The following is a 16,011-nucleotide window of genomic DNA, read 5'->3' as shown; positions in this document are numbered from 1 at the left end:
GGCTTACTACCCTTTATGCCAAAAATGAAGGCGGGGCCCTGCACCCGAAAGCAGGTCTCTTGCAACAGCACCACAGATGCCAACAGCTGCAGGTATGTGGGGGGAGCAGAAGCTCTCCCCATTTTCCCCAACACAATCCCTGTTGCACTGCAAGTGGCTGTCAGTGTGCAGAAGCTGTGCATGTGCCTGAGTTCACTGCTCTGACCCCCACACCAGTGACCCTGCCTCCTGCACTGGCCTTGACCACCTGGCCATGGCCGGTGGCTGTGGGGCGGGCATGCAGGTGGCACAGGGCGGCCAGGCCTGGCCTCCTCTAGCCCAGTCCTGAGGCTAATCTGGGACATGCTAACCGGCTCACTCACTTCTCCAGGGAGGGCAGGGCGGGGCAGGGCGGGGCAGGGCGGGGCAGGCCTCCCGTGGATGCTTTAAGTGGACAAACAGGATGCAGGATAGTTGTGCCAATCTCCCCCCCCCAACTTGCTCAACTGGGAGGGGGGCGAAGCACCCCACCCCCCCGCCTCACCCCCTCTGTCCACTCTTCTCCTAAGCGCTTTGTTGTTGCAGGAAGCACCAGAACACACCCTTTTGAGCCCCGCCCTGAGCTTGTCTCCCATCACTGCCCAGCATCTCTCCCCCCACTGGGGGCTGGGTGACGCTCCGTGGCGGCTCTTTTCATCTTCCCGAGACATCATGAATTTTTAAACTTTGTGTGAGATCAACCAGTCCACCCAGAGGAGACAAAGAACAAACAGGCAGAAACAGAGGAGTCGCCCAGTGGGCCCCAGAGCCTTCCAGGAAACGTCCTCTCAGGGGATGAACTGCCTGCCAGAGGTTGTGCTGGCCCCGTGGGGGTGGAGAGAGGGGCTCAGACCACGGAAGGGGGGGCTGCCTCTGAGCGACCGCCGGACAGTCGGACGCAGGCAGCAGACCCCGCTGTTCTGGTTCCTGGCTCTGGTGCCCGGGGAGCAGGGCCTCCAGGGCTCGAGGTGGGGTGTCAGCCCCAGGCCTGCGGCTCTGCCTCCTCACTCAGGCAGGGCCCTCCCCAGGTACCCAAGGTCCAGGGGGGAAGGTGGGAACGGAAACTGCTGGCTGCAGGCCAGTTCCCTTCGCACCAGACCAGCCCTGCCCCGCATGGGTGTCCCCACCCTTGGGGCACCAGGTTGAGCCCCTTTCTTGCATTCCTCATCTCAGTCTCACAGAGGCTAGCACCCCACTGTCCTGCTGAGGGGAGAGGCTGAGGCCTGCCCTAATGAGGCCCAGCTACCTCTGCGTCCATGTGTCTCAGCTTGTCACCTGGTCACCCTCAGCGCCCTGAGCCCTTCACGAGGGTGGTCCCCACGGGCTCAGGCCACACCCAGAACTAGCGGGCAGTTGTGCGAATCCAGGCCACCGTCCCACCCACGACGAGAAGGCCCCGGGGCCTGGCTTTGCCCCAATCAGCCCTTCCTGCCATGAGCCCCTCTGTGCCACACCCCAGCTCCAAAGCGCTCCTTCCCGGGGGCCAGCCGGAGCAGCTGAGATCCAGGCAGACACAGTAGGGTCACCTAGGGTCACCGATCTGGCGGGGCTGTCAGGTAAGCTCGAAAGCACTGGGTTTCAGTAACAATGTTCCTGTGGCAGGATGAGGGATTTTGCGGGCTCTGTTGTGTGGCCCTGTGGCTTCTGTGGACGCACCTCAGGGAGTGGACCCGGAAAGCCTTTGGTGTGTGTGTGTGGGGGGGTCCAGCAGGCCCCGGAAAGCCAGGCCGAGTGTGGGCTGGGCTGAGGCTGACTCCCCTCCATGCTCCCCTGCTACAAGACAGAAAGCGGTGGGGGTGGGGAGCGGGGAGTTGGGGAGGCAAAGGGCTGGACTCTCGCTGAGAGACATGGGGGTGCATGCAGGAGGAGACCTGGCACCAATCAATACTTCAGGATCTGGAGAAAGAGTTCCAAGGTCCCGAGGACCAATGAACAACACCCCAAACTGCAAAGAAGCCAGACTTCCTGTTTTGGCCAAGCTCCTCTTCACAGGCGGTAGCACCCGGAGGGACAGCTATGGAGGAGGCCACAGCACTGTCTGTGCCCTAGCGAGACCCCAGCCCAAGTTCCCGAAGAGGCTCAGGAGAGCAGGGGGGTATCTGCAGCTCAGCCACACGTCGACCTTTGCCTCTTCCTCTCCTGCTCCGGGGTCTCTGGCCGGGCCTGTCCCCATCTGCCTCCCAGCCCACCTTCCTCCAGGGCCCACCTGAAACTGGAGACAGTCCCCTGAGTGCCTGCCCCAGACTCCAGCACAGGGAACACAAAGTGATTCAACAGTCCACTTCTGGGTCCAGGCCCCACAGAACCAAAAGCAAGGATGCGAGGAAGATCCGTGAGTGTGCTGTTTGGGGAGCTGTCGCAGTTGGTGGGCTCCCTACCTGCACCCCCAACTGCAAGGCACGGCTCAGGCTCACGTGCAACAGGGTTTGTTTGCACAGGGAGGCCAGGGTAAGGCGAGTGTCCCTGAGGCCGCAGGTGACCGGCTGCCCTGTCCAGCCAGTGCCGCGGCGCCGTCCAAACCCAAAGCTGCCTGAGCAAGCTGGGGCTGCCCTCTGGTGAGACCAGGTGCTCCCCCGGGGGAGGGGCCGGGATCCAGCTCACCTGCCGGACCCGCAGGCCCAGATGGGGCTGTTCAGGCCACGTCCCAGCAGCGCCTCCCTGCAGCCAAAGTCCGGCTCCTCTGAGGCTTCTTCAGGCTGGGGCAAACCTCCTCAACGCCTCGAGCCTTCCCGACAGCCCCTCTTGAACCCACCGAAGCTTCTTCCAGTCTGGCTCCAGCCCTCCAGGCAGCTCCTCTCCCAAGCAGCCTCCCTCCCACTGCCCTCAGGTGATTCGCAGGACCTCAGCACCCTGGGTACCTGCCTTTCAACCCTGATTGGTCCACTTTTCAAGCCAGCTGTTTCCAAGACTTAATGCACGCACGTGTCAGCTTGAACCTAATTGGTGCCTGTGGGGGTTCAGACCTCATCCATTTTCTAAACCAGCTCAGGGTTCAAAACCAAAGTCCCTGTGGTATATCCCGCCGCCCTGTCCAGCCCGTGCCAGAGCCGGGCAGGGAGCTCTGCTGGGCCTGATGGCGCAGACCAGGCTGAAGCTGCTCAGCTGGGGGCTGTTGTTAGCTTTGCACACCCAGTTCGTAACCGCATTGAGCTAGGCAGAAGGTGGAAGCAGAGGAAGCTCTGATACACACCCGCGTGGATGGCGTGCGGTGGGATAAGCCAGACGCAAAGGACAAACGTGGTTCCTGCTGACGGGAAGTTCCCAGAGCAGATTCAGAGACAGGGAGCCAAAGAGTGGGGGCTGGGGGCTGGGGGGCCCGTGTGGAACAGGGCACCCCCTTGACATCCCAGAACTGTGACTCAAAAATGGTTACTGTACATTTCAGGTCAGATGTACTGTGCCACGGTCGTCAGAAGTCTGAGCAACATCAAGTGCCAGCTCTTCTCCACCCCCACCTCCTGCTGCACAAGGGCTCCACTCCCTCAGTGCACCCCAGAGAGCTTCCCACTTCTTAATCATCTTGGCCTCGTTGGATGATATTAAACCTCTCTTCTGTGGATCTTTGCCCAGCGACACTTTTTAAAAAAGATTAAAAAAAAAAATCATCATCGGTCCTCCCTGGTGGTGCAGCGGGTTTTTAAAGCACAGCACAGAGCAGCTAAAGCCACTGCAGCATGAGTTCGATCCCCGCCTGCCCCGGAGGTGACCACATGGCCCAGCAGACCCCTCCTGACCCGCCCGCTGCTCCCCTCAGCAGTGTACCTCATCCTGTTCTGCTCCCCACTCTCTCTGGTCAGCCCTCTCACCGCCCCTGCACCTCTAGCCTGTATCCCCAGTTCTGTATGCATAAATAAATAAATCATGGGGAAAAAAAGATCATCAAGGGTCAGAGTGAAAACACCTCAGAGAACCTCCCACTCCCCTCACAAAGCAGTTTCACAGTTGCCACCAGCCAGCACAAGCTTTGGGTCCTGCTGGATGCAAATAACATCCTCTGCCCTCAGGCGCTGCGTGACGCTGGGCAAGCCAGGCAGCCTCTCTGTGCCTGTTCCTTCACCCACACGGTGGAGGCGCTGATTGTACTCACCACACGGTGAGGTTTCAAAGTGCCCCCACCAGTGAAACACAGAGACCAGCACCTGGTACCTAAGTCCTGAGCTTGCTATAATTGTCATCCAGATGAAGACACAGCAAGCTTCTGCTTGAATGCCCCTGGGAGGGGGCGCTCACTCTCCCAAAGATGCCTGTGCCCTGTTAAGGGCTGGGTGTGTGAGGAAGCTTTTCTCTCCTTTAACTCGCCTTCTGCTGGCAAGAGCCCTAGCCCTGTCCGAGGCGGCCAGCCCCGAGGACACACAAGCAAAACTGCACACTGGGTGGCTGCTGTCTGTGCTGTCTGGTGGGCAGTCAGGCCCCTTGGGGCCCACAGGGCAAGCAGCCCAGGCCAGGGTGGGCTTAGGACGGGGCAGTGAAAGGTGAGGCCTTGGCCTCACATGCCTGTCCAGCAAAGCAGTCCACCAGCTAGGCCCCGAGAATTCCTCTCCCTGGTCCCTGAGCCTCAACCTCCCAGGCTGAGTGGGGGTGGAGGGGTGAGGCGGCTGAGGTCCAGGGCCAGCCTCTCACATCTGTAGTGAGAGAGAAATAGTCTTGCCACTGGGGCTGGGGAGGTCTAGAAAGGTCAGCTGTCCGGCAGGGCAGCCCAGCCCTTTGGACAGCCGCAGAGTTCTACCAAGTCAGCGAGAGCTACAGCCCAGCACTTTAGAGCAGATTTGCTGGTGCATTCCAGCAGCTTTGGTGAGGATTCTGTCAAGCTTGCTCTGCTTCCTGCTGGGGAGGGCGTGGGCATATCCTCATCTCCCAAATGCCGTAATAACAATAGTTCCTGCCTTGCAGAGCTGAAGTGAAAAGTGATGAGCTGCTTCAGCTCAGAGCCTAGCATAGAGGAAATGTCAATAATGGGAAGATGGGCCAGGATGTCTACGTTCAAATGGGGAAGGATTTTTAGCTTGCTAAAAAGGGGAAGGTCCAAAGCCACGTTCGGTACCAGCGGGGCCAGCGCCGGGTGAGTGCCCGGTGGCTCCCACTCCTTGCCGGCTCCTTCCCAGAGCACCGCGTGCCCAGGTCTGCCCCTTCTGCTCCGGAGAGCCGGTTGGGTCGGGCTCCCTGGCGCCGGCCACTCCTGGCCTCTCAGGTGCTCCCAGCCTAGCGAGAGCGGCACCTGCAGTTCCCAGTGATGGCCGCTGGGTGTCACTATATGGCAAAAAACCCAGGTCACCGCAGGGCCGACGGCCGGACCCTGAGCGTTCTCGGACCGGAGCGGCGGCTCCGCAATCCTGTGCATCTCATTTGTCTGCTCCGCCCGGCGCCCCGCGGGCCAAGAGCTCCCTTCACTGCGCTGCAGGACCAATCCTTTCTCCACTCTCCCTGCTGAAAGACAGGGCGCCTGAGCCTGCTCTCCGGCCCACGGGCCCCGCTCGCAGCAAGTCACTGCCTGCGCTCTCGCGCCAGCGCCCTCCAGCCCCGCTGCCAGGTGCAGGCCTCCCGCCCGCTGGCACTGTGCACAGGCCTTTAAAATCCACGAGCCAGCCCGCATGATGCTGTGCTCCGGCCTGTGGGTGCAGAAACAGGCTCCCCCGGCGCTCTGCTTTCCGTGCAGGTGCTCTGGGCTCAGGACTCTCCTGCGAGCTGAACTTTCTTTGAGTACATCAACTGGCTGTGCCTGAGCCCCCAGACTCTGGGTTCCCCGAGGGCAGGGCCATGTGGAATTCCTATTTATAACTCCAGTCTCCCAGCCCCTTAGATGGCCACACCTCCGCTTGGCCCTGGTCACCTCTGAGTCCAGACCCTCTCTGTGGGGCTCAGTGCCCCCCCCCACCCCAAGGCCTAGTCAGCTGAGTGTAGCAAGGGTATCTCCAGAGTGAGGGCGACCTCTTCACTGTCATTTACATGCCTGTCTCCCTCCAGGGGCAGGGGTACCCCAGGCTACCAGGGAGAGCTGAAGGTGAAACTTCCAAGGCATGTGGGAGGATTGTTGAACATGGTTAAAAATTGGGCCCTCCCTGGTGGCGCAGCGGGTTGAAGCACAGCACTAAGAAGCTAAAGCCACTTCTGTATGAGTTCGATCCCCGCCTGCCCCGGAGGTGACCCCATGGCGCGGCAGACCTCTCCTGACCCGCCCGCTGCTCCCCTCAGCAGTGGACTTCGTCGATCTGCCTGTTCTGCTCCCCATTCTGTCTCTGGTGAATCCTCTCACCCTCCACATCTCTGGCCTGTACCCCAGTTCTGTATGAATAAATAAATAAGTCTTTTAAAAAAAATTAAGTCACACAGACTTACAATGTTGTATTAAAAACAAAGGCAATAGGCCTCCCTGGTGGCACAAAGTTTTCAGTCTCAGCACCATGAAGGTATCAGCCACGGCAGCATGAATTCAATTCCCGGCCAGGGAGGTGACCTACAGGGCGCAACAGATCTCTCCCGTCTCCCCACTGCTCCCCTCAGCTGTGCACTTTGTCAGTCGGCCTGTTCTGCTCCCTACTCTGGCTCTGGTGGATCTTCTGAACCCCCTGCACCTCTGGCTGTACCCCAATTCTTGTATGCAAAGCTCAATAAAATAAATCTTTTTAAAAAACATAAAAGCAAAGGTACTCAATAGACGTTTCACCTCCCAGTTGCTACTGTTTTTGTCATCTGTGCTCTGAGGTCACTTCCGCCCTCTGTATCTCATGGTGCAGACTGGGAAGGCCCTCGCATAAGGTCTCCCGGGGGGATTGAGCCCCATTCAATCTTGCTTGATGAGAACGACAACCAAAGAATTGCTTCCTGGCTGGGCCACTGTGTGCCACTTCTGCCTGCGTCTGTGTGGCTTCTCCAGGCTCCCTCCCGCGCCCCACAGATATATGCCAGTTAATAACCTCCATTGTTCGTTGTCCCCGTTTGAACGAGTGGGGGGTGTATGAATGTGTCCAGTCTGGTGGTAGAGTGTGGCCGGTCCTGTGGGGCTCCAATCGTGAGCCCTGAGCTGCAGAGAGAGGCTCCAGTCTCTCGCAGCCCTGAGCTGGAATAGCAGATTGGAAAATGAATGAATAAATGAATACCGATTATTATTTAATACTACAGGTGACCTGGCTCTTTATTTAGAAGTTTGGTGACGTTACTGTGACCGGAAATCCGTCATATGAACGTAACTCTTGTTTTTATCAGCTAGCCCCTGCTCAAATTGATTTTGGGAGATGTTTGTCTTTAAGTTGTAGTTTCTGAGAACCTTTTGAGGGTGGGTGTGGATTTACCAGGCTGCAGTTGCAGGGCTTCACTGAGCCCCACTGCTCCCTGCTGTGAGACCCTGCCTGAGGAGCTTGAGAGAGTGGTGAGAGGAGCATTTAAAGCAGGAATCAGCAGATGCTGTGAACTGGGATCCTCCACCTGTCCTCCCCAGAAACCTGCTTGTTAAACTCTCTCAACAGGATGAATGGGAGCTACATGCGCCTCACAGGAGGGCTGGGACAGTGGGCTTTGCTCCTCTGGTGTTAACCCCGCTGTGGCTCCAACTTCCCATCTGTGAAATAAGCCTCAGACTAGCAGCTTTCTCTGAGTGAGGCCATCTCTGCCTGGGGTCCGTTAGACCAGCCAAGAGTCCCGAGCTGGGTGCGGGTCGGGCCCGGTGAAGAGGAGGAGATGGGATGGACCCGTCAGAGGGGACCGCACGACGCGCGCTGACCCCAGGCAAAGGCTGGGCACAGACTTGCTGGAGCCCCGGAAAGTAAACCGTTTACCCAGAGGCTGGAGGGTGGGTTCCCGGCCACCCCTTGGGACTGTCATCGCTGCTACGATCTGACTGTGATATCCGGCCAGTGAAGCCACTTAGCTTGTAAAACCTCACTTTCCCTGTGTGAAAATAGGGATAAAAATAGTGACAGGGAAGAGCCACTGAGGGGACTGGCGATGGGGGTGTCGTGTCTGAGAGGGGGGCCCGCAGTCTGCCGCGTGGTCGCTGGGATCACGGCCTCTCCTGTCGCCCGGCCAGAGACTCCGCCCGCCTGCTCTGTCCTCTCTCTGGGACTGGTAGTGAAACCTGGATCCCTGAGACAGGACTTTGCCTAGGCCCGCGGCCCTCCCCACCTTCCAGCCAGGTCAGGCCCTCTCAGTGGACGCTGGCCCTTGAAGGGCCTCAGAGGCGGGACGCGGTTGCTAGGCGCTGGTTGCTAGGTAACGCACTGTTTCTTCTGGCTTGGCTGGTCACCTCCCAAAGGACCCAGGCTTCTCTGGAGCAGCTCCTGCCTCCTGCAGCCTCTCTCCACCTCAGAGCCTCTGCAGAGGGCAGGTGAGGGTGGGGCCAGCTGCGGGTAGCCAGCCAGTTTCCAGCTGAGTCAGGCCAGGCTGACGGAGGGGAGCAGAGGGAGACACCAGGAGTCTGGGGCTGGGAGTGAGAGTCCGGCTAGGGTGGCCAAGAATTTTTGGCTGGGAGATGGTCAGCCATTCATTCCAGACAGGTGGGCGAGTAAGGGGAGAGGAGGGCGAGTGGGGTGAAGGTCTGTCCCAGGAGCCTAAGCCCTAAGCCTAAGCACCTATTATGAGCTAATCCTTTGTCACTTGGAACCTCAGTCTCGCGGAGAGTCTGTGACAGGCGTTAGGAAGGTGAGCTGGGCACAGGGCCTGGGACACGTGCCGAGAAGCTTCTGGCCTTTCTGTGGTTTGGGGGTGGGTGTCAGTAGGGAGGGACGACGCTGGGGAGGGGCTGGCCGTGCTGGACTAACGGGGTGCTTCTTTCCTAGGCCCTCTGGGGCCTGCCCCGCAGCATCATGATGGGGAAACTGCCCCTGGGGGTTGTCTCCCCTTATGTGAAGATGAGTTCAGGGGGCTGCTCAGACCCTCTGAAATTCTACGCCACCAGCTACTGCACAGCCTACGGTGAGGGCCTCTTAGTGGGGAAGCCCCATGCAGGACACAGGGGAGAAGTGGGGGGCCAGGGGACGCTCCTGCTCAGCGAGGAGCAGCCCTGTGGGCTCAGGCACACTCAGAGGCACCCTATACCTGAAACCGACCCACGCCCCCAAGAGACCAGGCCCCTCAGGGGCTATAGACGGGGCCTGCCCATGCCCTTCCCAAATCTTCCTCCTGTGACACGTCACTCCGGCCTTGTCTCAGGCCAGGCTCTCTGGGCTCCTGTCTCTGTCCTTTCTCCATCGCAAGGCCCCCGGGGGAGGTGCTGGGCCTGCCGGGATGATGTCTCTCCACTGTGCTGACCACCACCCGTCTCCCCCACCCCACCCCACCCCCGTGACCTCCCTCCCCCGCAGGTCGGGAGGAGTTCAAACCCCGCATGGGCAGTCACCGAGGCACAGGTTACACCTCGAATTTCCGGCCCTTGGCCTCCTACCGCGCCAATCTGGACGCCCCGGACAAGCCGGTCATGGGGTACGTCCTGCGTCCCCGCCTATTCCTGCCTGCTGCCACCTCGGCTGTCAGCACAGCTCCCGGCAGGGGTGTGGGGGCCCGGGGCCTGCCTGGCCGAGGCCTGGGGCTCTGGGGCCAGAGGAGCAGGGCCCCAAGACAGGCAGATGACGCCAGGGGCACGGGTGGGGCTTGAGGCGGTGGGGATTAGCCCCGCGGACTCCACAGACCAAGGCAGGTGGCCCGAGCTCAGCTCCTGCGGGGCTTTCAGGGAGGAGCCTCACCAGGACTTCCAGACAGTGAGCGGCCAGAGCTACCGCCCCCTGGAGGTGCCCGACGGCAAGAGCCGGCTGCCCTGGAATCTGCACCAGACCGGCTCTGGCTACTGTCGGGAAAAGTCCCCTGGGGCCACCCCCAGCAAGGAGGTCAGTGCTGGGCTGGGAGAGGGCCCAGAGGGTCTCCGCACAGGGCGGGACTGCACCGCCCACCGCGGCCCAAGCGGAGGTGGCTGGCCCCCGGGGAGCCACGTGTGGGACCGGCCCCTCGCCTTCATCTCTGTCCTGACCGCTTCCCCTCTCCTTCCACCCCCATCCCGCGGCCATCATCACTCCACCATTACTCGCCGTCACTCCCATGCCGGCCGCCACGTCCGTTCCTGCCTCCACCCCACTGTCACCTCCGCTCCACCCCCTTCCTAGCCTGCCACCATCCCATCTCCACCACCTGCACCTGCAGTTCCATCCCGCCCTCCTGGCCAGCCCCACCCCACGGTCTCCCCCGCATCACCATCCTCCAGACTCTCTCATCGCTGCGACCATCACCCGGGTCATCATATACCCCCTCCACCAGAATGGACACTCACTCACTCACTCACTCACTCACTCACTCAGTATGTTCTCAACTCTCTTCTCTATCTGAGGATGGTACGTGCTGGGGGAAAATAGAGGGAAGAGGTAAGGAGGAGGCAGAAGTGGTCGGCTGGCCACTGTCCCCTGCGGGGGCTGAGAGCAAGCCACGGGGAGGTCTGAGAAACACCTGCAGGCGGTTAAGGGTCCTCCAAGGGCGGGCTGCGAGGGGGTGTTCCGGGCAGCCTGGCAGCCAGTGCAGCGCAGGTGTGAGGAAGGGATCAAGGGCAAACCACCGTCTCGGAGGCAAGTTGGTCTCGGCTGATGTCATACGGGTCTCCCCACTGACCGCCATGCAGACACTCTGTGGGGAGCAGGGCAGAACGGGGTCAGAAGTGACCGCCCTCCCTCACCTGGACGAGTAATCGGCTGCTCCCGCCTCCCAGGTCAGGAAGGTCCATTTTGACACCCAGGACTATGGGCCTCAGGCCATCACGGGGCTGGAGCCCAGGGATTTGCCTCTGCTCCACCAGCAGCAAGGCAAGGGCTCGCCGGAGTGGGAGAACTCCCGGCACGTGAGTGGACGGTCCCCCCAGGGCAGTGGGCTGGGCAGGGGCGGACCCTCCTCGTCTCCCTCCTTGAGGCAACTTAAGAGCCAATACATACGGGTTCAGGGTATCAAAAAGACTGAGGCAAGTTTCAAAGGATTGATGGTAGTGTTTCCAAGGCAACATCGAACCAGTCACCACCAACTTCTGCCCCGGTATTTTAGGATTTTAACCCCCCAGCTCAGCTCAGCTTCTCCCCCACCCCACCCAGGGGCCCTGAGCCCCACGCAGGAAGGGACAACACTAGCTCGTTTTCACCCCTCGGCCTCCCCTCTGGGTCCCGTCTGGTCTGGACTCCTGGCCACGCTGCTCATTATGAGCCGCCAGTGAGACGAGGCTTCACGCCAGGCGTCCCCGGGCGCTGTGCTCTCCTCGTGGACTTGCTGGCACGTGGATGCCCTATTTGAGTGAGATTTCACACCAGGGGCCGGCCCTTCTCACCATACACCCCACGGCTGTCTGTAGACCTGCCACGGCCCCGCCCTCCCAGTCTCCGTCTGTCTCGTCACCACTGCTCCGCTCTTTGTGTTCCAGGGTCCACGATTCATGACTTCCGAGTATAATTCCAAGTATCTTAAGGAGCCTTTGAGCCCGCCAGGTAGGCGCATGTCTGACAAACCCCACCCCCCAGAAAGCCTCAGCCCCAGGGAAGCTGGCATAGGGCTAAGAAGGTGGCAGTGGAAGAAGGGGCTTGAGGCTATTTAGGGGTGCAGGGTCGCCCCTGGTGCCTGAGGCCTACTGACCCCTGGCTGAGCAGTGCTGCTTCAGCTCCAGGGCTCCCCTTCCTGCTCACACTCCTCCGTCCCAGACTCCCCAAGACTGGAGTCCTCCCAGACTAGTGCCCTGGGCCGTGCTGGCTCAGGTCCTCGGAGCTGGCTCCCAGCTCCCTCCCTGCCTTCCCGGATGTGGCCTTGGGCCCTGGGGGTGTGGCCCAGCAGCACTGGCAGCTGTCTTTGCAGATCTCTTGCAGAAGAAATCAATAGGCGCCAAGGAGGAGACGGGCTTCACTGAGGGGTCTGCCAAGAACCCCATTGTCTTCCAGTCACCCTCCCAGGCCCTCTCCGGGGACCCTGTAAGTCGGGTTGGACCTGCTAGTCTCTCAGGGTAATCGGAGCCTCTGGTTTGGGGGTGTCTGGCTTGTTTAAAATGAGACGGGAGCGCAGGCCCCGTGTTCAAGCACAGGATGCAAGCGTTTGTGCGAGAGCCACCTTGGCCCTCGCCCGTCTTGAGGACCGGAAGACAGAGGCCGAGGGAGAGGGTGCCTCGGCCAAGGCCACTCGCAGCCCGGACAAGGGCCTGGCCTGCTGGCCCACGTGCGCCATGACTCCCTCTTTGCTCCCCAGAAACTCCCTTTCAGTTACCCCAGCTGAGCACAGGCAGGGAGCCCAGAGTCGGGTGGGTGGGGTCAGCTGCCTGGGCCAGGCTGAGGCCTCCCGGCCTCCCCCAGGTCTCCCTTCCCGGCCGCAGCATCACCAAGTCGGACTTCCTCCCCATGAGCCACCCTCAGGTAAGCGCTGGGAAGAGCTGTGGGCGCCCCCCCTCAGGAGCGGGGTGCGTTCTCTCTGGGGGCATGACAGCAGGAAGAAGGGGCCCACCACGGGCTGCTTTGCTGCCTTAGGGGGATGAGCTCCTGCCTGTGCTGGCCAGAGGCTCTGATCGAGAGACCAGCTTCAGCCGAGGAGCAAATGAGCGGATTCTGAACCCCAGAGTGAGTGACAAGGCGGGGAGCAGGGAGCCCTTGGGGGAGGGAACTGGGGGCTTCCTGGACTCAGCGCACCCGAAGGGTGGGAGGCCCCAGGGTGTTTGGGGCTGCTGGAAGGCCTCCTGGAGGGGGTCTGTCTAGAGGCCTGAGGGCCCAGAAAAGGGGGTGCTGCTTGTTAGGCAAGGGCACCGTCCTGGGGGGGCAGGTAGGGCTTGGCTTCCCCCAGACAGCCGTTTTGTGATGCCCCCGCCCACCGCTGCTGCCTGCTCCCCTACAGATGCCCCCTCCTGGCCCAGAACCCAGCAGCATGAACCCCTGGCAATTCCAGCCACCCCAGCGGATGCAACAGACAAACGTCGCCCTGCTTGGCCGAGAGACCGCCGTGGGGAACAAGGTGAGGCCGGGGCGCACAGCCCCCCCACAAGCCCCTGCTGCGCCCAGCCTGACCAGTGCCCTCGTCCCCTGCAGGAGCCCACAGGCTACAGTCTGAACAACCAGGGCTATGTCCGGAGCGCCTGTGACCCCGACTTGAGTAACCGCTACCTGACCACCTACAACCAAGGGTGAGCCCCCAAACCAGGATTGCGGAGCTGACCCCCACTTCACAGACTGGGAGACTGAGACCGGGACAAGACGAGGGGCTCGGAGCTCGGAGAAGACCGGCACTGAGTTACAGTGGGACCCCCAGACCTCAGTGCAAGGCCTTTGGCGGGGAGGGCCGTGGGTGGGGGAGGGGCAGCCAGCACCAGCAGTGGGTGTGCTCTGCACCCACTGATCTCCCTTGCGGGAGGGGAGACTGGAAAGCTAAGCCAAGCAAACAACTCAGAATTGCCCCAGAAAAGAGGGGGAGGCCTGGATCTGTACACCCCAGCATTTGGGGAGCATATGTTCAAGTCTGTCTCTAGAGGCAATGCAAGCCCCTGGGACCCCTTGCTTAGGCAGAGCAGGCTGCCCAGAGATGGGGTGCTGGTCCCGGCAGCCAGGCTGGTGGGAGGGAAGAACAGGGGTGAAAGGGGACTGGGGGTGCACAACAGCGCTGCTAAAACACGACTTCAGTTCCCAGCAGGCGGGCTCCAGCGGCCCTCGGGCGGCGCAGGTCCTGGGCAAAGAGCGAGTGCCCTGGGCCTCCAGGAGGGCTCCCAGGAGGAGGTGTCCTCAGCCTGTGGGAGGCCCGGGATGGGGCAGGCGTAGAACAGAGCTGTGATCCTCAGTCGAGAGCCTCCCCGGACAGCACCTGTCTCCTGAGTGTCCACCGGGTCCAGAGGGGACCCAGGGGTTCCCTCCGTGCTCAAGGCTGGACCCCTCCACTGCGGTTGAGGGGAACAGCGGTACCTGAGCTGCGATCACATGGGTGACGTGCTCCAGTGGCCCCGTACCCGGGAGGGCCAGTGGGCGGGGCAGAGGCTCCCGCTGGGCTCTGGGGGACGCCGTACCTGGGCCTTCCCAGGCTCCGGCCATCTCCTGGGTCTCCGGCAGGTCCCTGGCCAGGCACCTCTGCGGGTCCCCCCGCCTGACCCTCCCCCCACTGAGCTCCTGCCCCAGGGCAGACGCTGCTCCTTCCCGCTGTGCCCTAAACCCCAAGGGTCGTAATCATGATCTCCACACACATCAGCCTGCCTGCACCCCTTCCTGCACGCTCAGGGGCAAGCCCCGCATCTTCCTCAGGGCCTTCAGAACCGGGTCTTATGAATACGGGCAAGATGGGAGAAAAAGCCAAATGCCAGCAAAAAATGGCTACGCCGGGTCCTGCCCCCCCCACCGTGACCCCCACCGAGGAGCGTGGCATCACCGGCCACTCCTGGACACGCTGGGAGTGTCCGGGCCCAGGCACCGAGCCCGCACGCGAGAGGGTGTCCAGTGTGGGCGGGGCGGGGGCCGCGGCAGCGTGGACGAGGGCCAGGAGGCTGGGGGTGCCGAGGCAGCCCGTGCCCTGCGGAGCCAGGAGCCCCGGCAGCGGTGGGCAGGGCTCCGTCCCACCGCCAGCCCGCCCTGTGCCTCAGGTACTTCGAGAACATTCCTAAGGGCCTGGACCGAGAAGGCTGGACTAGAGGGGGCGTCCAGCCCCAGAAACCAGGAGGCTACGCCCTCAACCAGCCGGTCACCCACATGGAGGCCACCCCCAACCCCGAAGAGGGCCTGCGGCGCCTGCACCCCACAGTGGGAAGGTAGCCCCCCGCCTTTGCCTCTCCAAGTCTCTCTCAGCCTCTCTCCTTCCGTGTCCTCCTGGGGGCCGCACTTTCCTGCCTGTCACCGCTTCTCCTGTCCCAGTGTGCCCCTCCCCGCTGACCCCAGTGGCAGAGCAGGGGTCGGGAGCCTGAGCTGATGCCCTGCGGTTCCGCCTTGCCCTGGCGCCTGGCTCCACGATCTAATTCCTCAAAAATCACCTCTTTACACGCCGCGGCCCGGAGCTGGCAGGCGAGGAATGTCTGTGGCTTGGCTGCCAGGCTTGGCCCCGAGGGGAGAGGCAGGCAGGGGAGAAGGCCTGGCTGGTCACTCACCCCACCTGTGTCCCCACCTCCCCGCAGAGCCCTGATGTCCGCTGACCCCTTCTACAGAACCACACCTCACAGCAGCCGCTTCACGGGGCCCAACTGAGCTGGGTAAGGGCTGCCGGGTCCCCACGGACAGCCGCTTCCTGGGTGGGGTGGTCATGGGGGGCCTTGGGGGTCACGCCAGCTGGCCTTGGGGAGGGTAGGTTGGAAGTGGGATGGCAGGACATCAGGGAGCTCAAACGGGGAATATTGCCTAGAGCCCCTGAGCCCCTCAGGCCTCCTCTTTGTGTTCGCAGGTTTGCCACCTCAAGGGGGCAGGAGCCGGCTGCTGTCCCCACCTTCACCCCGTTCCTGCTGGGGTTCCCTGCAACGTTCCTGAAGGAATAAAGAGCAGTGGAGCAGATGGCTGTGTCTGTCGCTGGAGGGGCGGGTGAGGGCGGTGTCCAGGCGGAGAAACTGGTCGTGGGGTCAGCGAGGCCCAGTCGGACTCACCACCACCGTGTGGGCAAAACTCGTCACTCCTGGGCCTCAGTGACCCCGTCAGAGGGCTGCTGTGGACCATGTGTGCGCCTGAGGGAGGAAGCGGTGAGGGCCAGCGGCGGGATGGAAGCAAGCGGGCCTTGTCTCACCCAGCCTGTGGAAGGGGTAAGGTGTCAGGCATGACTTCAGGGGCCCTCTGCCCTCTGGGGTCCCCCTCAGAAGGGTTTAAGGAGAAGGGTGGAGCAGGGCAGGAAGAATCAGAGGTCGCTCTCCTGGGACAGATGGAGGCGGATCCGAGGTTGATGGACAGCCCCACAGGGCTAGGGGTGCTGGTCCAAACGAGGCGCCCCTAGGCTGACTCCCCTCGACTGACCCCCCTGAGCAAACCACCCCTAGACTGACCCACTGGAGCAGGTGTCTGGGAGGAAAATGGTCTCTGTCCCCAGGGCGGCAGACCGGCAGCGGCAGTTTGCGACCGG

General features: G+C 61.8%; 1 protein-coding gene across 1 annotated transcript; it reads left to right on the top strand.

Moving 5' to 3' along the window:
• Positions 1-8,813: 8,813 nt before the first annotated feature.
• On the top strand, positions 8,814-15,440 carry PPP1R32 (protein phosphatase 1, regulatory subunit 32). Its single transcript, XM_004683387.2, has 13 exons — positions 8,814-8,922; positions 9,312-9,429; positions 9,677-9,830; positions 10,697-10,825; positions 11,393-11,456; positions 11,818-11,930; positions 12,306-12,365; positions 12,477-12,566; positions 12,838-12,954; positions 13,029-13,123; positions 14,561-14,725; positions 15,086-15,160; positions 15,349-15,440. Exons 1-12 carry the CDS (start codon positions 8,814-8,816, stop codon positions 15,153-15,155), a joined length of 1,284 nt encoding a protein of 427 aa, XP_004683444.1. The 3' UTR covers positions 15,156-15,160; positions 15,349-15,440.
• The last annotated feature ends 571 nt before the right edge of the window (positions 15,441-16,011 follow it).

This window comes from Condylura cristata, unplaced genomic scaffold, assembly GCF_000260355.1.
Source record: "Condylura cristata isolate star-nosed mole 26May11 unplaced genomic scaffold, ConCri1.0 scaffold00015, whole genome shotgun sequence".
Lineage (NCBI taxonomy): Eukaryota > Metazoa > Chordata > Mammalia > Eulipotyphla > Talpidae > Condylura > Condylura cristata.
This window is presented reverse-complemented; position numbering and strand designations above follow the sequence as displayed.

Bases quoted from the DNA above. Each gene is read 5' to 3' on its own strand.
- PPP1R32 (XM_004683387.2), top strand. From the start codon at position 8,814: ATGATGGGGAAACTGCCCCTGGGGGTTGTCTCCCCTTATGTGAAGATG. The intron at 11,457-11,817 runs GTAGGCGCATGT...CTGTCTTTGCAG, and splicing joins GGAGCCTTTGAGCCCGCCAG to ATCTCTTGCAGAAGAAATCA. The intron at 12,955-13,028 runs GTGAGGCCGGGG...CGTCCCCTGCAG, and splicing joins AGACCGCCGTGGGGAACAAG to GAGCCCACAGGCTACAGTCT.